Raw genomic sequence first — 20,370 nt, 5'->3', positions numbered from 1 at the left:
AACAACTACCCTCCAAGTCATCCCCCTACCCTTGTTTTTAAATGTCCAAATTCCAATTGCTTCATTTGATACTTGAACAACCACCCTCCACCCTCCCCCACCCTTCTAATGCTTTTTAAAATTGCCTTTTATTTTTCCTTAGTAAATGTTGGCCACTACATTCTGTATTGATCTCAAATGGTGCTCCACTTTATTCAGATGAAAAATCAATATCTCTAGAAAAAAGAAAAACAAACGGAGAATATATTTAGTTTCCTCCCATTTTTTCTCTTCTATCAGTTTCATAAGTACTGAATCCCATTATTTTAAAACTCAGGACCTTTTCAACTTCAACTATTTAAGTTTTGAAAGCCATTTTGAAAATTGTTTCTGATACCTATAATGAATACAGATTATAAAACTGAATTGTTTAACTGGGAGGAAATAACTTTTTTTTTAAGATTTTTTAAAAATTATTCATTTGACAGTGAGAGAGAGAGATCACAAGTAGGCAGGCAGAGAGAGAGGGGGAAGCAGGCAGAGAGCCCAATGCGGGGCTTGATCCCAGAACCCCAAGATCATGACCTGAGCTGAAGGCAGAGGCTTAATCCACTGAGCCACCAGGCGCCCCTATTTTTATTTTTTGGAAGACTTTATTTATTTGAGAGAAAGTGTGTGTGTGTGTGTGTGTGTGTGAGAGAGAGAGAGAGAGAGAGAGAGAGAGAGAACAAGCAGGGGGAGGGGCAGAGGGAGCAGGCTCCTTGCTAAGCAGGGAGCCTGACCTCGGGCTTGATCCCAGGACCCTGAGATCATGACCCCAGCAGAAGGCAGATGCTTAATTGACTGAGCCCCCCCAGGCGCCCCAAGAACTAAGTTTTGAAAGAAGTTCCATCTGGAAAGCAATTTTTGAGACATAATATGAAATAAACGACGTAGTGTAATGATTTCGCATTTTATTTAGTCTATATAGCTAGCTTTTGATTTTAACATCTTTCCGCAGAAGGTGGCACATCAGACACACAGAGCAGAAACAAATGTGTCAAAATTAAAATTCCATGTTACACATCCATTTCATAAAGAACATAAGTATTTTGCATTGGTGGTATTTACAATTTCTAGGGAGTGAACAAGGGGAAACAAGTTGTGCATTGGACATTTATATTTTCTTTTTCTTTCTTTCTTTTTTTTACCAGAACAAAATGTCCCACTCACGTTCGAACTTCCTCTGGAAATGTGTAACCGGAAGAGCCCCGGAAGCCACAACTGAAGGCTGGAAAAGAAAGGGCAAGTGTTGCCTCCGGCCGAAGTTTATGTCCCGGTTGTCTGAACAGCATCCAACTTGAGCTTTGTACATACTTTGCAGCGACCCTAACTGTATGGTTCAGTTAGTGGTTGTTCGGCTGTGGGATTCAGATGCATCCGCGTTGTCCCTGCCTTGCAGGGTGGTGAGGATGAGAGCCGAAGACCAAAAGAGCGGGACCCCTCTTCGCTCTGCGCTATGCCTTGGCTGCAGGTGCGCCCGGCGGAGTCAGCGCCAGGACAAAGTGTGGATGCTACTCAAAAAGCTGGCAAGATACCCTCTCTGCCGGAAAGGCTGGCCACCGTGGTCAGCCGAGAGCCTTCTGCTCCAGGCTGACACCCCAGCAGCGCCGCGGGGGCGGACAGGTGTTGGCCCAGCGGAGCGCCCTCGCTGGGAGTGCAGCCGCGGGTGCATTCCTGCTGCTGGGGCTGCGGCAGCGGCTGCTGTTGCCCTAAAATCGTTCGGGCAGCGGCCGCGGCGGCCGCAGCGGACACGTGCAGCAAGGGGTTAGCGGCCCGGTGGTGCCACAGGCACGACGGGCGCTGCAGCAGATGGCAGTAGCCCCACGGGGTCGGGGGCGGACTCTGCGCGGCCCTGGTGCCCCCTCCCCGGACCCCGTGCATGAGACTCTCGATACTGAAGGGTGAGCATCCGTCTCCCAGACGCGCCGCCGGCGCCTTTTCCTCCTCCCGAGGCTGCGAGCGCAGAGAGGGCTGCAGGGCAGAGAGCGCGCCTGGGGTGGCCAGGTCGGCGCCTTGCGCTTTCTTGGGCGTCTCGGCGCGGGCCGGGGCGACAGCAGCAGGTAGCGAAGCGGGTGAGGGTGCAGGAGCGCGCACGGGCGGCTCGCGGCGGCGGCGGCGACGGGGTAGGGCCCGGGGACTGGCTGCGGCGGGGCGGGCGCCCCGAGCAGCAGGCCCGGGTAAGGGCCGTGCAGGGCGGCGGGCGCGGCGGGCAGGGCCAAGGGGTGGTGCAGGTGGACTCCCGGGGGCGGGTGGTGGCGCTTGAAGCGCTTCCTGCGGCGGAGGAAGCTGCCGTTGTCAAACATGTCCTGGGAGGCGGGGTCCAGGCTCCAGTAGTTGCCCTTGCCGGGGTGGCCGGGCTCGCGGGGGATCTTGACGAAGCAGTCGTTGAGCGAGAGGTTGTGGCGGATGCTGTTCTGCCAGGCGGGGAACTTGCGGCGGTAGTAGGGGAAGCGGCCGCTGATGAAGGCGCAGATGCCGCTGAGCGTGAGGCGCTTGTGCGGGCTCTGCAGGATGGCCATGGTGATGAGCGCGATGTACGAGTAGGGGGGCTTCGCCGGCTGCGGGCCGTCCCCAGAGGCCGCCGCAGGGCCGCTCGATGCCCTGAACTTGGAGCCGAGTCGCTCGGGGCGCCGCCGCTCTCGGGGGGCTCTCGGGGAAGCGCGCCCGCGCCCCGCCGCGCCTCCTGCGTCCCCGGCGGTTGCAGCTCCCCTAGGAGCCGCTGGCTCTCCTCCGTCTCTCCGTCTTCCTCTTCCTCCTCCTCGTCTTCATCTTCCTCCTCTCCCAAGATGTCGATCTCACCGTCTTCCCCGTCGGAGCTTGGGAGGCTGCGCTGCGGTGCGGGGCGCAGGCGCTCCGGTTTTGGCAAGTTCATGGAGGAGCAGGTCCCGCAGACGCCGGGGAGGTGGCGGCGGCTCACCTGGCTCGTGGGGGACTGGCCTGGAGCTCTGGGTTAAGAATGTTCCAAAAAGCAGAAACCCTTGCCGTTGCCCTTTTGGTGGTGTCCTTTTCTGTTGGTTTCTCCTCGTTTCCAACACCGTCCAGCAAAGATGCGCTTTGCCTTTTATTAAGGCTTCTTGGAGTCCCTGTGTGGTTGGCTCCCCCTCTCCTTTATACCCCTTCTTCCCCTACCTCTGAGAGCTTCCACTCCCTCCCGACGCAGTCCAATGATGAGGGTCCTCTGCACGTTCCCGACAGGGCAAGAACCTTCAGCCTCCTCCTTCCTACAGCCACCCGCCAGCAAAGATGTGCTTGTTAAAGCCCTTCGGAAACGTGCACATAAAGAAGAGGCAGGAAAGTATGGTACCCAACCATCTAGGGCTACTTCCACTCAGGCCTCTCCCCTGGAGGACAGAAAAGGTGGGGGGACAGTAAGTGTCTGGTGCTTGACTGTAAAACAATGTGTAACAGTAAAAGTATGTTTTCGTGTTTCATAGCTGGTGATTCACCCATTTTCATGGGTCCTCATCCACAATGATGCACTGAAACATTCTTAATGTCCTAATAAGTACATCCGTGAACTCAGGGGGGTGTGAGGAAAGCTTGCATGTTCCCTTCTACTCCGCACCTTAGCTCCACAAAATGTTCTTCCTGGCTCAGCTTTCCAGAAAAGGCTGAAATGTCCTTGGCATTAAGTTATGGAAGTTCAGGGTGGAAAGAAAGCAGGAGAGCTAAAGAGAAGTCCCCTTGCATCACTGATTCTCGAACTTCTTTGAACACTGAACCGCAGCATGAAATACATTTCATGTCATGATCTTGGATAGATAGATTTCTGTAACTAACTTGGGTTTCATGAAACAAGTGATCACTGATTTTTTTTTTTTTTTAATGGCCATGACCGGGGTGCCTGGGTGGCCCAGTTGGTTAAAGCCTCTGCCTTCGCTCAGGTCATTATCTCGGGGTCCTGGGATCAAGCCCCACATCTGGCTCTCTGCTCAGCAGGGAGCCTGCTTCCTCCTCTCCTCTGCCTGCCTCTCTGCCTACTTGTGATCTCTGTCAAATAAATAAATAAAATCTTAAAAAAAAAAAAATGGCCATGACCAACGACTGATTTTGCCACAGACTAACTAGTAGAGAGCCAGTGTGAAAAATCCTGTTTTCTGAAAAATAGCCTCAAAACACCAAGGGATACACCAGTGTGAGAGTCAGTCGCTCCCGATGTGCTCTATCCTCTTCCCCTTTTTAAAGCCAACATTAAGCACCTTTACTATAATAATACTAAAGTTGAAACTTAAATAAGGCAAAGGAAGAGCTGCAATTTCAGCACTTTATCGAATGACTAGGTTGCATTCCCTACACTGGAGGAGCGACCCGGCGGAGAAGCCGATGAACTCACTTGACGTCCTTGAAGAGGATTTTTAGATGGGCTTTATTCCAATCTGCTCAGAGACGACAGCAGCAGTGCAGTGGAATATATTGTGTCTTATATAAGGGGATCTTATGCTGAAATGCTGAACAACAGTATATATTCATAATTTAATACCCACCCACTAGTGAAAAGAATTTGAGAAGGCATCTAAGAAAAATGCAGCAGGAAAACGTTGTATTATGGCATTGATTGTCACAGAATTAAACTTCTACCCTGGATTCATGCTAATGAATTTTCAGGAAAAAATCAGAAGCCAGCTACAAGGGCAAAATATAACAACAAAATGAAACAAAATAGCTCAAAAAAAAAAAAAAAAGCTCAAACTAGCTAGTCCTTTCAGGATAGAATTTTTGAAAACTGTTTTCTCTCCTGTCTTTTAAAAGCTTATCCATTACTCCTGAGGTTCTCACCTTCTTAGTCAGATGTAGGTTGAAGAAGGACAAATGACAGAACTTTTGAGCCTAACCGATTTGTGTTTGAATCCCAGAGTCACCAATTATTACTTGTGTGATCTACTAAACTAAGCTCCAGGAGGGCTGCAACAGGTGTCTTATTCAAACTCAGGCGCCCAGCTGCCTTCCCTTCAACCCCCTGCAGGTAAAGGACCTTTCTGCCCGGAGCAGAGGAATCCAGACGACCTGGAAAGGGAGTATTGTTGGTTTTCCTAGAGTCAACTTCTATGGGGATTTGGGTGATTTAAAAATGAAAGAAGAAAAGGAAAGGCATGCAAAAACCAAAACAACTGAAACAACCTCCATTCTTGGGAGGTAAGTCAGAGAGGGTGAAGGGGACAAATGAAAGAGCTCCCCCTCCCACCCCCACCCCCAACCACTCTGGTGGGGGTGGAACAATTTGAGGAAAGATTAGGTTACAACCCAAAGTATAAAGTAAATATTCAAGCATCCATACTGATAAAAATTAACAATCAAGTAAATTAATAAATGGGGGTAGGGAGGGGCACCTGGCTGGCTCAGTCAGTAAAGCATGGGACTCCTGATTTCAGGGTCCTGAGTTCAAGCCCCACACTGGGCATAAGGCTTGCTTTAAAACAAAACAAGACCCCCAAAAATAAATGAGGGAAAAGAAGGAAGTCTCCCATGCAGAAGAATTCCCAGTAACATAGATACTGCACCCTTGAGGAGGTGGCGTACACTTACTCCTTTACCGTGGTGGGCACGCTGAGTGGCTTCCTTCCAGACTGGTGTGGGGGCAAGGGGAGCCGATGAATAATCTTACAAGTGAAGAAGCCTGACAAACACTTCAGCTGGGTCATGGCGGGGGGAGGGGATAAATGTTAACATCAGTAGTCATAAACCATGTGAATAGTATATACCCTTGGTATGTGATAAAAATAGCACTGTGTGATCTCGCTCCCCAAAACCCATGAAGTCAGGAGAAAAACAGACAAGTTCCAAGAGAGGAGCATTTTATGTACCTAATCAAAACCATCCTCAGGCGCCTGGGTGGCTCTCTGCGGAGCCTGCTCCTCCCTCTCCCCCAGCCCCTCCCCCCAGCTTGTGTGGACAGGCGCACACCTGCTCTCTCTCTCAAATAGATAAAAATCTAAAAAAAAAAAAAAAAAAAAAAAAAGACCATACTCAAAACTATCAAGGTCACCAAAACAAGGAAAGTCTAAGAAACAGTCACAGCCAAGAGGAGTCTACAGAGACATGACAACTAACACCTTGGGTGACATCCTGGGACAGAAAAAGGAGACTAGGTAAAAACTAAGGCTGTTTGGGGGCGCTGGGGTGGCTCAGTCATTAAGCACCTGCCTTCAGCTCAGGTCATGATTGCAGGGTCCTGGGACTGAGCCCCCATTGGGATCCCTGCGCAGTGGGAAGCCTGCTTCTCCCTCTCCCACTCCCCCTGCTTGTGTTCCCTCTCTCACTCATTTTATTCAATAAATAAAACCTTCAAAAAAAACCCCACAAAACAACCCAAGGATACTTGAATAACTATGGACTTTGATTAATAATAATGTATCAATATTGGTTCACTAATTATAACAAATGTGCCATACTATTGTAAGACATTCACTGACTGGGGAGGGGATATGGGAACATCTACTATCTGTATCTCTATCTTGTACTATCTGCTCAATTTTCCTGTAAACCTAAAACTGTTCTGAAAATTACATTCTATTAGTTTAAAAAATTAAATATGGGGGAAAAGGCCTAATGGCCAGAAGGAAACTCAAATGCCCATCAGCTGATGAGTGGATAAATAAAATGTGGTACAGACTTTTTGTTCAGCAATAAAAATAAATCACCAATACATGCTACAACATGGGTGAATCTCGAAAACATTATGGGATGTGAAAGGAGTCCGGAATACACCAGTTATAGACCCAGACAGTAGACCAGCGGTTGCTGGGGGCTTGGAGCAGGGGAAGCGAGGGTAACTGCTGATGGACAGTTTCTTTGGAGAGAGATGCAAATGTTCTGGAATCTTGCCACTACCTGTGGATATACTAAAACCATGAACTGTACATTTCAAAAAGGTGAAGTTTACTGTACATGAATTGTAACTAAACAAAACCGTTAAACAAAATATGTCAGTGTAAAAACAAAGAGATTTATCAATGAAGACTGAGTGTTTTGGAAAGATCCCATTATGCCAAGTCACTCTAAGGAAAAAAAGAGAAGCAGGAAAGGAACTCTTACTGTCCCATCCTTTCAGTTTCAGTATTGCCATAAGAATCAGAAAACTTCAGGGCGCCTGGGTGGCTCAGTGGGTTAAAGCCTCTGCCTTCGGCTTGGGTCATGATCCCAGGGTCCTGAAATTGAGCCCCACATCCAGCTCTCTGCTCAGCGGAGAGCCTGCTTCCTCCTCTCTCTCTCTCTGCCTGCTTCTCTGCCTACTTGTTTTCTCTGTCAAATAAATAAATAAAATCTTTAAAAAAAAAAAAAAAAGAATCAGAAAACTTCCTTTGCAGCCCCTGCAATATTTAACATGTGGCCTAGTGCACGGTGGGCACTCTGTAATAATTGGTGATTACTTCTTTCCTAACAATAGTTTTTTTTTCTGAACAAACTTATCGAGCTCACAAAATGCCATCTCAGTGTGAAAAACCAAACGTTCTAAACTAATCTACAAAAAGGATGATGATGTTTGATTTCTCTCTCATTTCACTCTGAAAATTAAATGCAATGTAGTCATCAATGGTTAACGTCGATTCTCATATTAAGACTAATTGGGGAAAAAATCTAGCGTATCTTTGTTTCTCATAGAAGTAGGTAGGGCAAGTTGCTAGTCCATGAAGGCAGAATTTACTTCTTTCAACAACTTCTTTCACTTCCACAATGTATGGCATTTCTAACACTGGAATAGTCTTTTCAAAGCAATCTAAAAATAGTTTTCCCACCTACACTAGTAAATCTAAAGGAGACTATTAATCAGTTTAGCAAGCAACCAACCTCCTAAGTGCTTAAAAGCTTCTTAGCGTTATTTTGTGGATAACTTCCTTCAAATGTCATAATTATAGACCCTTTCAGTCACCTGGTCTTCCCTCACACCCTGTGCTGACCTCTTCCTACAGCTTTCTTGCACTCAGAACCAATGTTCAAGCCCCTTACACTAAAAGCTGGGAAAAGCCTAGAAAAGAACTTCTGCTTTAGGAAGGTATTCAGAAAGTTTGAATTTTTAAAAAATCAAATCTTGCTATAAAAAGAGAATTTGCATTTACTGAGACTTCTGTATTGAGGGTGCTTTAAATTTCACCCCTAGAACAATGGAGAGAGATTTGCATTTTATCTCCATCTTACGAAATAAGGAGGCAAAGGCTCAGAGAGATTTAGTAATCTATCCTATATTACTTGGTAAACAAGAGAGTTTTAGATGTCCTATGCCTAAACCTTGACCCTCCTCATCAAGACCCTTCAAATTTTCTATAGCTAGCAGAGTAACAGCCCACATTATTCAATGATTTGCATTATTAAAAAAATTATTCTTTCCAGGATATCTAGGGCAAGTTCCCAAGTCCTCTGAAGTGTAGGTTAAACCAATAACAATTATGATCATGGGGAAATATTTCATTTGGGGAAAAATAAGAAGGAAGACCAGAACAACACATCTTTAAAGGGGCATATAAGCAACATAAAAATACAGTGCAAAACTTAAAACAGTGAAGTGGCGCCTGGGTGGGTTAGTCGGTTAAGCATCTGCCTGGGCTCAGGTCATGATGCTGGGGTCCTGGGATGGAGTCCTGTCTTGGTCTCCCTGCTCAGGGAGGAGTCTGCCTCTCCCTCTCCCTCTCCTCTCCTCCTCCCCCCTCACATGCATGCACACTGTCAGATAAATAAAATGTTTAATCAATTAATTAATTAATTAAAACAGTGAGACGCCATTCCACACAGGACCTGAGAAGGTTCGAGTGTGTTAACCAGGTTTGGAAAAATGGGTACTTTCATACTCTCCTGTATAAAGTTACAGCCATTTGGAGGAGCAGTTTATCAGCTCTATTAAACATTTCACATGTGCACATGCCCGAGGCCAGTGATTCCACCCGTACCTCTCCATTCTAGAGAAACACTGTCGCATGAGAACAGAGATGCTGCTGCAGGAGGCTGGTCACAGCAGCACTGTTTGCAGTTCCAAAGATAGCAAAGGACTGGTTCATCTGCCCCAGCGATCACAAACCACATTAGGATCCCAGCTAAAATCCTAGGCATTCAGCATAAACCACATGTGGTCTGCTCTGAGGCTGGAGGAGCAGCCAGCCTGGCCCCAGCACACAGCCCCAGTCCCTCTCCATACCCTGGTTTTCTATCCTCTGCCACCCCGGCCTCCTGCCTGCTCTTGCCTGGCACTGTGCGGGCTCCACTTAAAAGCCTTGTTCTACTGCTTGCTCCCTCTCTGTGGAAGCTGCTTCTCTTCCCTACTCCAGTGCATGACCTTTCAGCTTCATTCTCAACGTAGACACCACCTCTCCTCAGGGACGCTTCTCGGGCCCACCCAGTACTTTTATCAGCTTTCTTATTTCCCTTGAATTTTCTAATTTATGTCCCTCCACCAAAATGTACACAGTAAAATCCTGGCCCTTACCCATCCTGTGCAGCTTCAGTCCAGTGCTCACGCAGGGGCAGACTGGAAGCTCTCAATAAATGATTTTTTAAATGAATGTAGTCTATGCTATGCTATGAACTTCTATGCAGCAATATGACCATGGAAAAATCTAAGACTAATAGTTGAGTTTAAAAAAAAAAAAAAAAAAAAAAAAAAGCAAGTTGCATGGCCAGCTCTTGATTTGGACTCAGGTCATGATCCCCGGGTGGTAGGATTGGTGTTACATTGACCCCGTGCTGAGCTTGGAGTCCGCTTGTCCCTCTGCTCCCCTGCAACACCCCCGCACCAGGTGCACGCTCTCTCCCTCTCTCTTAAATAAATAAATAAAATTTTAAAAGCAAGTTGTATTACAATATACAATTATTTTATTTAAAACACACACATAAAAATAAAACCTTTCCTTAAGGATATTTATAACAAGCTTCTAAATATCCTGAGGAAGCAGCATCAATTATGGTTCTAATCACTGAAAAACAATTCACTTTAGGCAACAACGCAAGCCATGTGTGTGAGCGAAAAGAAACATGGAAAAGGGCAGACAGGAAGCTGACAACTTCGCTTACCTCCAAAGAGTGACAGTGACAGAAGGAGAAAGGTCAGGGGAGGCTGACTTCATCTGCAACGCTTGCATTTTTTACAATATAAATACTTGTGTGATAAAAAATATTTAGAGATTAATACCTTTTAAAGAAAAAACAAATATTTGTGAGTTTGATAAAGACAGACTTTTAAGAGTATTGATTGATATTACTTCAAACACTTCTCCTGCAACAGGACAATTAAGGTAAGCGCCCTCTCATATTTCTAGAACAGATGAATCAAGATACTAATTGTTTGTCAAAGAACATTATGGGGTATTATTGTGTCAACATTAACTATAAAATAAATCAATTTAAGTTGTTAGGAAGAAGAAAAAATTTATCCAGGTTCTGCTGTGTGCCAGGAGCTGCGTTGGGTGCATTAGAAACCAATTCAAAGACAAACCATAAGTGACTCTTAATCTCACAAAACAAACTGAGGGTTGCTGGGGGGAGGGAGTTTGGGAGAAGGGGGTGGGATTATGGACATTGGGGAGGGTATGTGCTTTGGTGAGTGAAGTGTGTAAACCTGGTGATTCACAGACCTGTACCCCTGGGGATAAAAATAAATGTTTATAAAAAATAAAAAAACTAAAAAAAAAAATAATGAAAAAAAAAAAAAATCTATTCGATCCCCACAAAAACACTGAATGATTGATATCATCACCGTCCACTTTATAAATACGGAAACCAATCTTGAGAAAATAGTCTGCCAAAGATTACACAGCCAAGAAGGAAAAGAAGTGGAATCACAGCCCAGATCAGACACAAAAATCAAATGAGTTTCTATTGGGCAATCTACCACCACCAAGTAAGCTTACTCTCTCAACCACGGATTTAAGAGAATGGATTCAGAAGGCAAATGGATAAATACAGAGAACTTTTATTTAAAAAGAGACAGAGGGGCGCCTGGGTGGCTCAGTGGGTTGGGCCGCTGCCTTCGGCTCAGGTCATGATCTCAGGGTCCTGGGATCAGGTCCTGGGATCGGGTCCCGCATCCGGCTCTCTGCTCAGCAGGGAGCCTGCTTCCCTCTCTCTCTCTCTGCCTGCCTCTCTGTCTACTTGTGATCTCTCTGTCAAATAAATAAATAAAATCTTTAAAAAAATAAAAAAAAATAGAATGTAGGCGAGGAGAGACAGTCTTTTTTTTTTTTTTAAAAGATTAAATATAATCTATAAATATATACATTGAGAGAGAGCATGGGCGGGGGGGGGGGGGGGGGGGGGAGAAGGAGCAGGAGAGGGAGAAGCAGGCTCCGCTGAGCAGGGAGCCTGATGTAGGGCTTGATCCCAGGTCCCTGCAATCATGACCTGAGCTGAAGGCAGACATTTAACTAAGCCAGCCAGGTGCCCTGAGAGACAGATAGGCTAGTCAAGAAGCCTGCCTCCAAACACTAGAATCATTCAAGACACAGAGATGTAACTCTTCTATTTAAAATTCTGGGGAAAAAGGGGGGGGGGGCTCCTGGGTGACTCAGTGGGTTAAAGCCTCTGCCTTCAACTCAGGTCATGGTCCCAGGGTCCTGGGATCAAGTCCCGAGTTGGGCTCTCTGCTCAGCGGGGAGCTTGCTTCCCCCACTCTGTCTCTGCCTGCCTCTCTGCCTACTTGTGATTTCTGTCTGTCAAATAAACAAAATTGTTCAAGAAATAAAATAAAATAAAATTCTGGGAAAACAAAATTCCAAAAGGTATTTTGATAGCCTTCTGATACCTTGTCATTAGTTTGGGAAAGCTCTTCTTTAAATTCCATCTAATGCTTTTCTCTTACAATCTGAATAGTTATGCAGACCTGGCCTTTAGTAGGAATAGGAGATAAGTAAGCCACTGTACATTTACACATCAACCACTAATATAAAGATGGCTAAATTTCCTACATTGTCTGCCAGTTATGTCTGAAGTTTTGCACCTTGTTACTTTTTTGCTTATATTGAAAATTAAAGAAGTTCAAAGAAATCACGATGAATTTAATAGCAATAGTAAATTCTACTTAAAATTAAAAGCACTAGGGGCGCCTGGGTGGCTCAGTGGGTTAGGCTGCTGCCTTCAGCTCGGGTCATGGTCTCAGGGTCCTGGGATCGAGTCCGGAGTCAGGCTCTCTGCTCAGCGGGGGGCCTGCTTCCCTTCCTCTCTCTCTGTCTGCCTCTGCCTACTTGTGATCTCTGTAATAAATAAATAAAATCTTAAAAAAAAAATTAAAAGCTCTAAAATTGGAATCATCTAAATATATTATGAAGTAAATGGAAGTTCCATTACTCTACAGGAAAGCTTAGAATTGACTAAGAGATGGCTTTAATTTTTTGACTCAGATTTCTTCCACTCATAAGTCTCTAGCTGCAACAAGACTTCCATTTAATAAAAATGGTGATACTGTTTTTAAATAATTTTTGTTAATAACAATAAAATTGTATCTGTGCAGTCAGTGCAGTTCTAAGGGAAAAAGACAACATGAAAGTAAGTTTTATCATTAGGATTATAAATAACTTCCACGGGTAAAAAGTTCAACATATGAAAATTTCAAAGCCAATTCTGACAGGTACTTTTGTGAACCGTCTATTAAAAACAAACAAACAAACAAAACCTGGGTGGCTCAGTTGGTAGTGCCCAACTCTTTTTTTTTTTTTTTTTTAAGATTTTATTTATTTGACAGACAGATCACAAGTAGGCAGAGGCAGACAGAGAGAGGGGGAAGCAGGCTCCCTGCTGAGCAGAAAGCCCGATGTGGGGCTCGATCCCAGGACTCTGAGATCATGACCTGAGCTGAAGACAGAGGTTTAACCCACTGAGCCACCCAGACGACCCAGGTAGTGCCCAACTCTTGACTTTGGCTCCACTCATGATCTCAGCTCCGGTCATGATGTCAGGGTCCTAGGATCAAGCTTCATGTCGGGCTCCATGCTAAGCGGAGAGCCTGCTTACGATTCTCTCTCTCCCTCTCCTTCTGCCCCTCCCCCCACACATACCTCTCACGCACTCGCTCTCAAAAAAACAAAACAAAAAACAAATACTTCAGAGAACATTGTATTTTATTGTATGTTTTAAGTATTTATTTACTACATTTTATGTGTTCCATAAAATAAACACTATTTTAAAGTACACTGGAATTCACGACAGAAGTAATGCAAAGAACAGATGCTTGAAATACACCCAGTAGGAAACTTACTCCCAATTGGTCACCCAGTCCCTCTGGTAAGAAATGCTTTTACTGTTATGGACAAACTTGATCTTCTTTGAAACGTGTTGTCCACCGTTTTTCTGTTTCCATCACAGTAGCTATAAATAGTTGTCTAAGGATCTCCTTATCTAAATTCCTGCCTGCAAACAGAATAAAGTATGATGTAATTATATGATACTTATTAAAATGAGTTTGCCTACCAATTCTAAATCATTAACTTGATAATCTTCAGAAATTTACAAAAACTAAGTAATCAGTGATCCCCTCTGTTAACTACCTATTTCTATTTCCCTCAAAATCAAATTGGCATTTTAATTACTTTTCTACCTGTGAAGGGGAATAGAATGCCTAACAAGTTCTGAATGTTATCACGTCATGAAGACAAATACATTAACCACAAGCTTAGGCTGACAAAAAGTATTGAGATTTGTTAATACTGGTTAAGTAGCACTATTTTATCACTTTCAAATATATATTTTAGAAATCTAACTGTCACTTACCGATAAAAACCAGTCGATTTGTTCTCTCGGTGTCATCATTCCAGCTCAGTGGTGTCTCCTCCAGATCGTAGAGTTCGTGGACACCCTGGACAATCACCTGTTTTGGTTTGTCTTTGATCGACACCAACCCCTGCTCAGATGAGATGGTTCAATCAGCCGCAGTTCGAATTTAAAGCAGAAGCTGTGCATCAATCTTAATGAATTGTTCTTATTTCATTTTAAATAGACACCCATAAAGAAGATGCTGTTAAAAATTACTTAAATCCAGTTATCTGTACATTCTAGAAATAGCTTTCTAAAGCCTCCAATTTTTTAAAAAGATTTTATTTATTTGACAGAGAAAGACACAGTGAGAGAGGGAACACAAGCAGCAGGAGTGGGAGAGGGAGGAGCAGGCTTCCTGCTGAGTAGGGAGCCTGATGTGGGGCTTGATCCTAGGACCCTGAGATCACGATCTGAGCAAAGGCAGAGGCTTAATGACTGAGCCACCCAGGTGCCCCATAGCCTCCAATTTTTTAAAAAAAAGTTTATGTGGGTGCCTGGGTGGCTCAGTGGGTTAAGCCGCTGCCTTCGGCTAAGGTCATGATCTCAGGGTCCTGGGATCGAGTCCCGCATCGGGCTCTCTGCTCAGCAGGGAGCCTGCTTCCCTTCCTCTCTCTCTACCTGCCTCTCCGTCTGCTTGTGATTTCTCTCTGTCAAATAAATAAATAAAATCTTAAAAAAAAAAAAAAAGTTTTATGTGCACAATGTTTTGTAAAATAATCCCTCGAACAATAAAATTAATATATGTACTGGGATGTGCTTTCAGTGTTATGACAACCCAAAATTTAAACAACCAAATGACAAAACATGCATCAAATTCTACTGATGTTTCTACTTCAAGGATTTTACACCTGTTCCATAGTTTTAGCGGGAAAATATGAGGAGCTAAAGGACTTGGGCGCTAATTCTGACGGGGCTGCAATGAATGGTGCAGGGAATGATGGACTAAAGGAAAGGAAACACTGTCTGGATTAAGTTCGTTTTTTATTGACTTATAGAAATGATAAACTGGTCCCTCTGGGCATGAAATAATTTCTCTGAAATAATGTTTGTTAAACTTATTATAAAGTTAATACATGTATTGCAGAACAGTAAGAAACACACCACTCATCGTCACTCTTGCCATAAAAGCTCTGTGTTTTTCTGGTGTATTTGTGTATTTTAGGTGTATGTTCTTCCTGTTTTCCTTTGACTACTTCTGTTTTCTGCTTTTTATTTTCTAGTTTTACTAATAAAATTGACATATAGAACTTTATTAGTTTAAGGTGTATAATATGATTTGATTTCTGCTTTTTAAATTTAATTTTAATACATATAAACTCCTTGGAAAGAATTATCTAAACATCAATTTTCTGTTACTTGTTTAAAGACTTTGAAGTGCTAGCTGCTGAGTGAAGATTTCATTTTATCTTAAAGATTTTATTTATTTATTTAACAGAGAGAGAGCACAAGCTCGGTGGGAAGGGGCAGGTGGTGAGGATGGCAGGCAGAGGGCAAGGGAGAAGCAGGCTCCCGGCTGAGCAGAGAGTGGGGCTCCATTCCAGCACCCTGAGATCTCCTGGGATCATGACCTGAGCCAAGGGCAGACACATAACTGACTGAGCCACCCAGGTGCCTCCCTGAGGGAACATTTTAAACATGTTCATCATTATCAAACTAACATTTTTGTAGCCAGAAAAGGAGGACTTTGTGAAGGTGAAAGCTGTGTTGCCCCAGTTCTCACAGTGTTGTTGTGATGAGACGAAGGGGAAGGGAAGAACCAAAAGGACAAACAATTGCAAAAAAACTGTTACACACCTAAGGACAAAATCCACGCTGGGATGGCACAGGAAGAGCCACTGAACCGTGTGTGCAGGTGTTGGGGGCAGCACTAGTATACGTGCCCCAAAGGCTGCTTTGTAGTCCCCACCCCCCCTTCAGAAGCAGGGGATAAAAGCAGTTACAGAATGAAACACAATCTGCCAGGTGGGACTGTGGAATGCAGACGGTGCTGTGGTCAGGACAGCAGTGGCAGGACCATGCTCAGCTCCTCCGCGTGGAAATGATTTGCGAACAGTCAGACCTGGTGCTCTGAAGCCGATCCCAGGTAGAGGCCAGCACAGGGAGTAAAGAAATCTAAACCCGAAATGGTTTCTTGATTGTCTCTACCTTTGTCATTCTAGTGACCCCAGGAAGTCAGCAGCTAACCTCACAGGAAAATTTAGTTACTAACAGTGATAATAACCAATAGTAATAATAAAATGTTTATGCACAATTCTGGAAACAGAGCAGCAGACAAATGACTGCTGATTGGGTAAGCACACAACTAGAAGCACTGCTCCCTAGGAAAAGCGTTCCATGACATAAATACCGAAATGCCAAATAACATGAATGGGTTTCCAAATACAGAGGAAGAATTCTTCTCTGATGTTCTGTATCTCTGTTTATGACAACCGTTCAGGGTCTGCTAAATGCACCAAGCAACACAGGTTCAGCTGCAGCAAGATCTCTCTCTCTTTTTAAAAAGATTTTATTTATTCATTGGACAGAGGGAGAGAGCACAAGCAGGAGGGCAGCACGCAGAGGCAGAGGGACAAGCGGGTGCCCCGCTGAGCTGGGAGCCCAATGCGGGGCTCCATCCCAGGACCCTGGGATCATGACCTAAGCCGAAGGCAAACGCCTAACCGACAGCCACCCAGGTGCCCTTGCAGCAAGATTTCTAATGTGCTTTCTCTGTTAATGAAGCTCACCTGGAAAATCAAACACAAAAAGATGTTCGGGGGCACCTGGGTGGCTCAATCGGTTAAGTGTCCGACTCTTTTTTTTTTTTTAATAGATTTTATTTATTTACTTGACAGAGAGAGAGAGAGAGAGAGAGAGATCAAAAGCAGGCAGGCAGAGAGAGGGGCAAGCAGGCTCCCTGCTGAGCAGAGAGCCTGATGTGGGACTCAATCCCAGGACCCTGAGATTATGACCTGAGCCGAAGGCAGAGGCTTAACCCTCTGAGCCATCCAGGTGCCCCTAAGTGTCTGACTCTTAATTTCAGCTTAGGTCACAAGCTCGGGGTTATGAGATTGTAGCGGGCACAGAGCCTGCTTAAGGTTCTATGTCTCCTTCTCCCTCAACCCCACCATTCCGTTAAAAAAAAAAAAAAAAAAAAAAGGACATTCATTCAGTTTTCCCTAATCAACCAAACCACGTGCCGAGGAAAGGAGAGTTCCAGTGAGTCAAGCTCATCAGCCAGGTGACTGCTCGGAACACTTGGGAGGAGAGAAAGAGGGGTGATGCTTCAAGGCGCCTGAGTTGTTTTAGCTGCAACACTAAATGAAGCTATGCAAATAAATTACGTTTTACGCAGTGATTTCCAAAGCTTCTGTTCAGCAATGGAAATGAGAAAAAAAGGAAATAAGTAAAGATTATTTGTACTAAGACCAGTGCTGGTGTTTAAAACCAAATACAGTTTTATGTAACAGTCGAGAAAGGAAAAGGCCTTTGTCCCGAAGTATAAAAGTGTAGAACGGACTCCGCACCTTTAGCCGTATGACCTCCATGCAGTCCTCGTCCTTGTTCCTCACGTTCTTCTCCCACAGAAGATTCTGTATCAAGTGACATATTTAATAAGATCAACCACTGCTGCCAGCAACAACCATGTAACACAACACGTGGTAAATCATTATCAATTAAATACTGCGTTCACCTGAATAAATACATTCAGACTTTCTTCCTTTGCATTTCCTTGTACTTCAAATGTCACGGTAATAATGCTCTATAAATCAAGACAGATAACCAATCATGATTTTCTTTATAGTAATACTGGTGTACTTTTTAGAACATCAATATTATTTTATAGTGATGTCGGAATATTTGAAGACAAAAAGGAACACGTTCATGAACATGCATGCTGCCTGACAAGTACAGGGGTCTATGGTTTTCACTATCTTGCTGAGTTCTGGTAGCAGCAATTCCATTTTCTGTACTCTGCAGGGGTGATCAGTGGGTTAGTATTTCAGGAAAGGACACTCATAGTTTCATTCATTCTGTCCAGGACGCGCAGCGCTGAGCAGGAAGGTAACGTGCCAGGGCACCGACTATGTACTGAGCCAGCTGCTCCTGCCTGGGCCACTTCATTACGTGTTTTCATTTACTTGGGGAACAACAATCCTGTGGAATAGAGAGAATTATTTCCCTTTTATAAATTGAAAAAAATAACACTCAGAAAAAATAAACTACTCAGAGCCAGGAGTAAAACTCAAATGCAAAAGTGTAATTCTGTTCTCTGGGAAAAATGTAAAAGAAAATTCAGTTTATCTCTGACCAAGTATGTGTCCCATCTCCATGTGGAGATGGGAATGATAGCACAATGTCATTTTTGGTTTGAGAAGGCTGGCATCATTTAGAATGTTAACTCTCATATTTATTTTTCCTCCTGCTCTAGATAAAATCTCTCACTCTCACTATCCACTCTAAGGAACCAGAAGCTCAAGATCACCTGTAGTTGGTCACATAACTAAAATCCAAAGCTCCATTTGCTCCTGTAACCAAAATTTCAACTTAGTGATGAAAATACACAAGGGCTAAGCATAAGATGATGAAAACACAAACCCCACCTTGGATAATTAGAATATGCTCAAGCCAAGCTTTAAAACAGGAAGAAAAAACATAGTAAAGCACGGCCTTGCATCATTTCCTACAACTGCACATATTAAGAGCAATTTTATTCACCAACAGAAAAGCACACAGGCTTAGAGCAGAAAATATGGAAAGACCCAATTGCTTTTTATCCAAACATGGAGGACTGCTAAAGGTAAGTACTAAAGATCAATCTAAGGACAAAATAAACTGATTAAATTTAGTCTCCATTGTTGCTGGTAATAGGAAAAGCAAAAAGCACTTTCTTGCTAAATGTGAGACACGAAAGTCAACTAAAATGAAACTAGAAATGTCAGATTTTTAGAAGTACTTGTTCTGTCACAACTGCCAAGAGATGAAACAATATAACACCAACAAACTAAATGGACAAAGAAAACATAGTATAATAGCACAGTATAAAAATGTGGGATGTAAATGAACCATTATTCACCTTTAAAGAAAAGGAAATGCTGCCACATGCCCCAACAGGGATGAGCCTTGAGGACAACAGGCTAAGTGAAATAAGCCAAAGAGGGACAAATACTACGCGATTCCACTTATCCGAGGTCTCTAAGTGGTCAAACTTAAAGAAGTAGAAGACAGAATTGCGGCTGCCTGGCTGGGAGGTGAGGGAAATGGGGGACTGCGGTTCAGTGAATATAGTTTCAGTCATGCAAGATGGAAAAGGGCTAGAGATCTGCTCTACAACAGTACACAGACAGAATTAGCTAGTGATACTGCACTATATACTTAAAAACACTGTCAAGAGGGTAGATCACATGGGTTTATCATAATTTTTTAAAAATAGTTATTTTTAAATCTAAATAAACACACCATGCTTTTAAACTATTTGTTTTGTAAGTTTAATAGTATCCTGCACTTAAAGTTTTCTTTTCCCCTTAAAGCAATCACTAAAAATCCATACCAAAATGCATAGAAAACCATATAACATTTCAAAATACATAGCAAAAAGGTTGCTAAATGAAACACAATTTGTCATTTTCAAAAGACAGTAGCAATTCAACCTTCAAAATTGCTTAAAATGAATTTTATTCAAGTTGGATAACTTGGCTTTTAATATTGGAAAGGTCCCAATATGGAACTCAATACTGCTTTATTCTAGCTAAAAGAATTTTTACTGGGAATGACTATTGTTTTTGGCAGGTTAGCAATATGAGGATATTTCTAAGGGGTACAATAAACTCCAGTATGAGATAAAAAGGGTTTTAAAAATTACAACAATGCATCAGGGGGCTCAAGGAATGAGATACACATTTTAGAACTAGAGGTTTTTCTGTACTCAATAAACTCTCCTTACAGTAGACAAATTTTTTTTTTTAAGATTTTATTTATTAATTTGACAGAGATAAGAGTCACGGCCAGAGAGGGAACACAAGCAGGGGGAATAGGAGAGGTAGAAGCAGACTCTCTACTGAGCAGGGAGCCTGATGTGGGACTCGATCCCAAGACCCTGTGATCATGACCTGAGCCAAAGGCAGATGCTTAACAACTGAGACACCTGGGCATCCTGCATAGACAAATCTTAAAGATTAAATCATCCAATTCCCACTGCAGAGGACGAGAGTCACAACTCATAATTCCTAATTTAATAAACTATGCACAGACTGCCATTTGGGTTTTCTCACCTTCTCACCCTCCAACCCTGGGCCCTCTTTATAGGGAGGGAACAAGGAATCCATGAAAGATGGCTGCATTACAGATGATTCAGGGATAAAACTTTAATAACATAACTACAATGTACCAAGTATTACCTAGTTCAGACTTTTCTCCCAGTTTTTGTTTTGAATCTAAAATTAACTCTTCTTTTCCCAGACACAGAAAGAAGCAGAAAACCAAAGCAATCATTCAGAAAACAAAAGTAAAATAAGGTACTGCCGCTAGAATAAAATTTAGGAATAACTCCAAAATTTTAGTTTTCTGGTCTATTTTTTCTTCCACCTCGCAGGTTATTTCCCTTGGTGTCCCAATCTTTGGCAAACAGTATCTAATATGCAA

General features: G+C 43.5%; 2 protein-coding genes across 7 annotated transcripts in view; both read right to left on the bottom strand.

Annotated features, from left to right (window-relative positions):
• Positions 1 to 1,223: 1,223 nt before the first annotated feature.
• On the bottom strand, positions 1,224 to 3,821 carry LOC123387539 (forkhead box protein D4-like 1). Its single transcript, XM_045065115.1, is given in 3 exon segments — positions 1,224 to 2,072; positions 2,075 to 2,650; positions 2,653 to 3,821. Coding segments are annotated over 3 exon segments (1,353 nt in total). The 5' UTR covers positions 2,894 to 3,821; the 3' UTR covers positions 1,224 to 1,536.
• A 9,216-nt stretch (positions 3,822 to 13,037) lies between these two features.
• Positions 13,038 to 20,370, bottom strand: part of LOC101688030 (COBW domain-containing protein 1) — a 55,814-nt gene continuing 48,481 nt past the window's right edge. For all 6 annotated transcript variants that reach the window (XM_045065057.1, XM_045065060.1, XM_045065058.1 and 3 more), the window contains 4 exons: positions 17,423 to 17,491; positions 17,256 to 17,321; positions 13,705 to 13,834; positions 13,038 to 13,344 (listed from right to left, as the gene is read on the bottom strand). In XM_045065057.1, the coding sequence (XP_044920992.1) occupies positions 13,238 to 13,344; positions 13,705 to 13,834; positions 17,256 to 17,321; positions 17,423 to 17,491 (372 nt within the window). In that variant the 3' untranslated portion in view covers positions 13,038 to 13,237. The remainder of the gene's footprint in view (positions 13,345 to 13,704; positions 13,835 to 17,255; positions 17,322 to 17,422; positions 17,492 to 20,370) is intronic.

The sequence above is a fragment of the Mustela putorius genome, unplaced genomic scaffold (assembly GCF_011764305.1).
Source record: "Mustela putorius furo isolate JIRA1106 unplaced genomic scaffold, ASM1176430v1.1 tig00003854_pilon_pilon_pilon, whole genome shotgun sequence".
NCBI classification, from domain to species: Eukaryota; Metazoa; Chordata; class Mammalia; order Carnivora; family Mustelidae; genus Mustela; species Mustela putorius.
The sequence above is the reverse complement of the archived record's forward strand: the minus strand, read 5'-3'. Positions and strand labels throughout refer to the sequence as shown.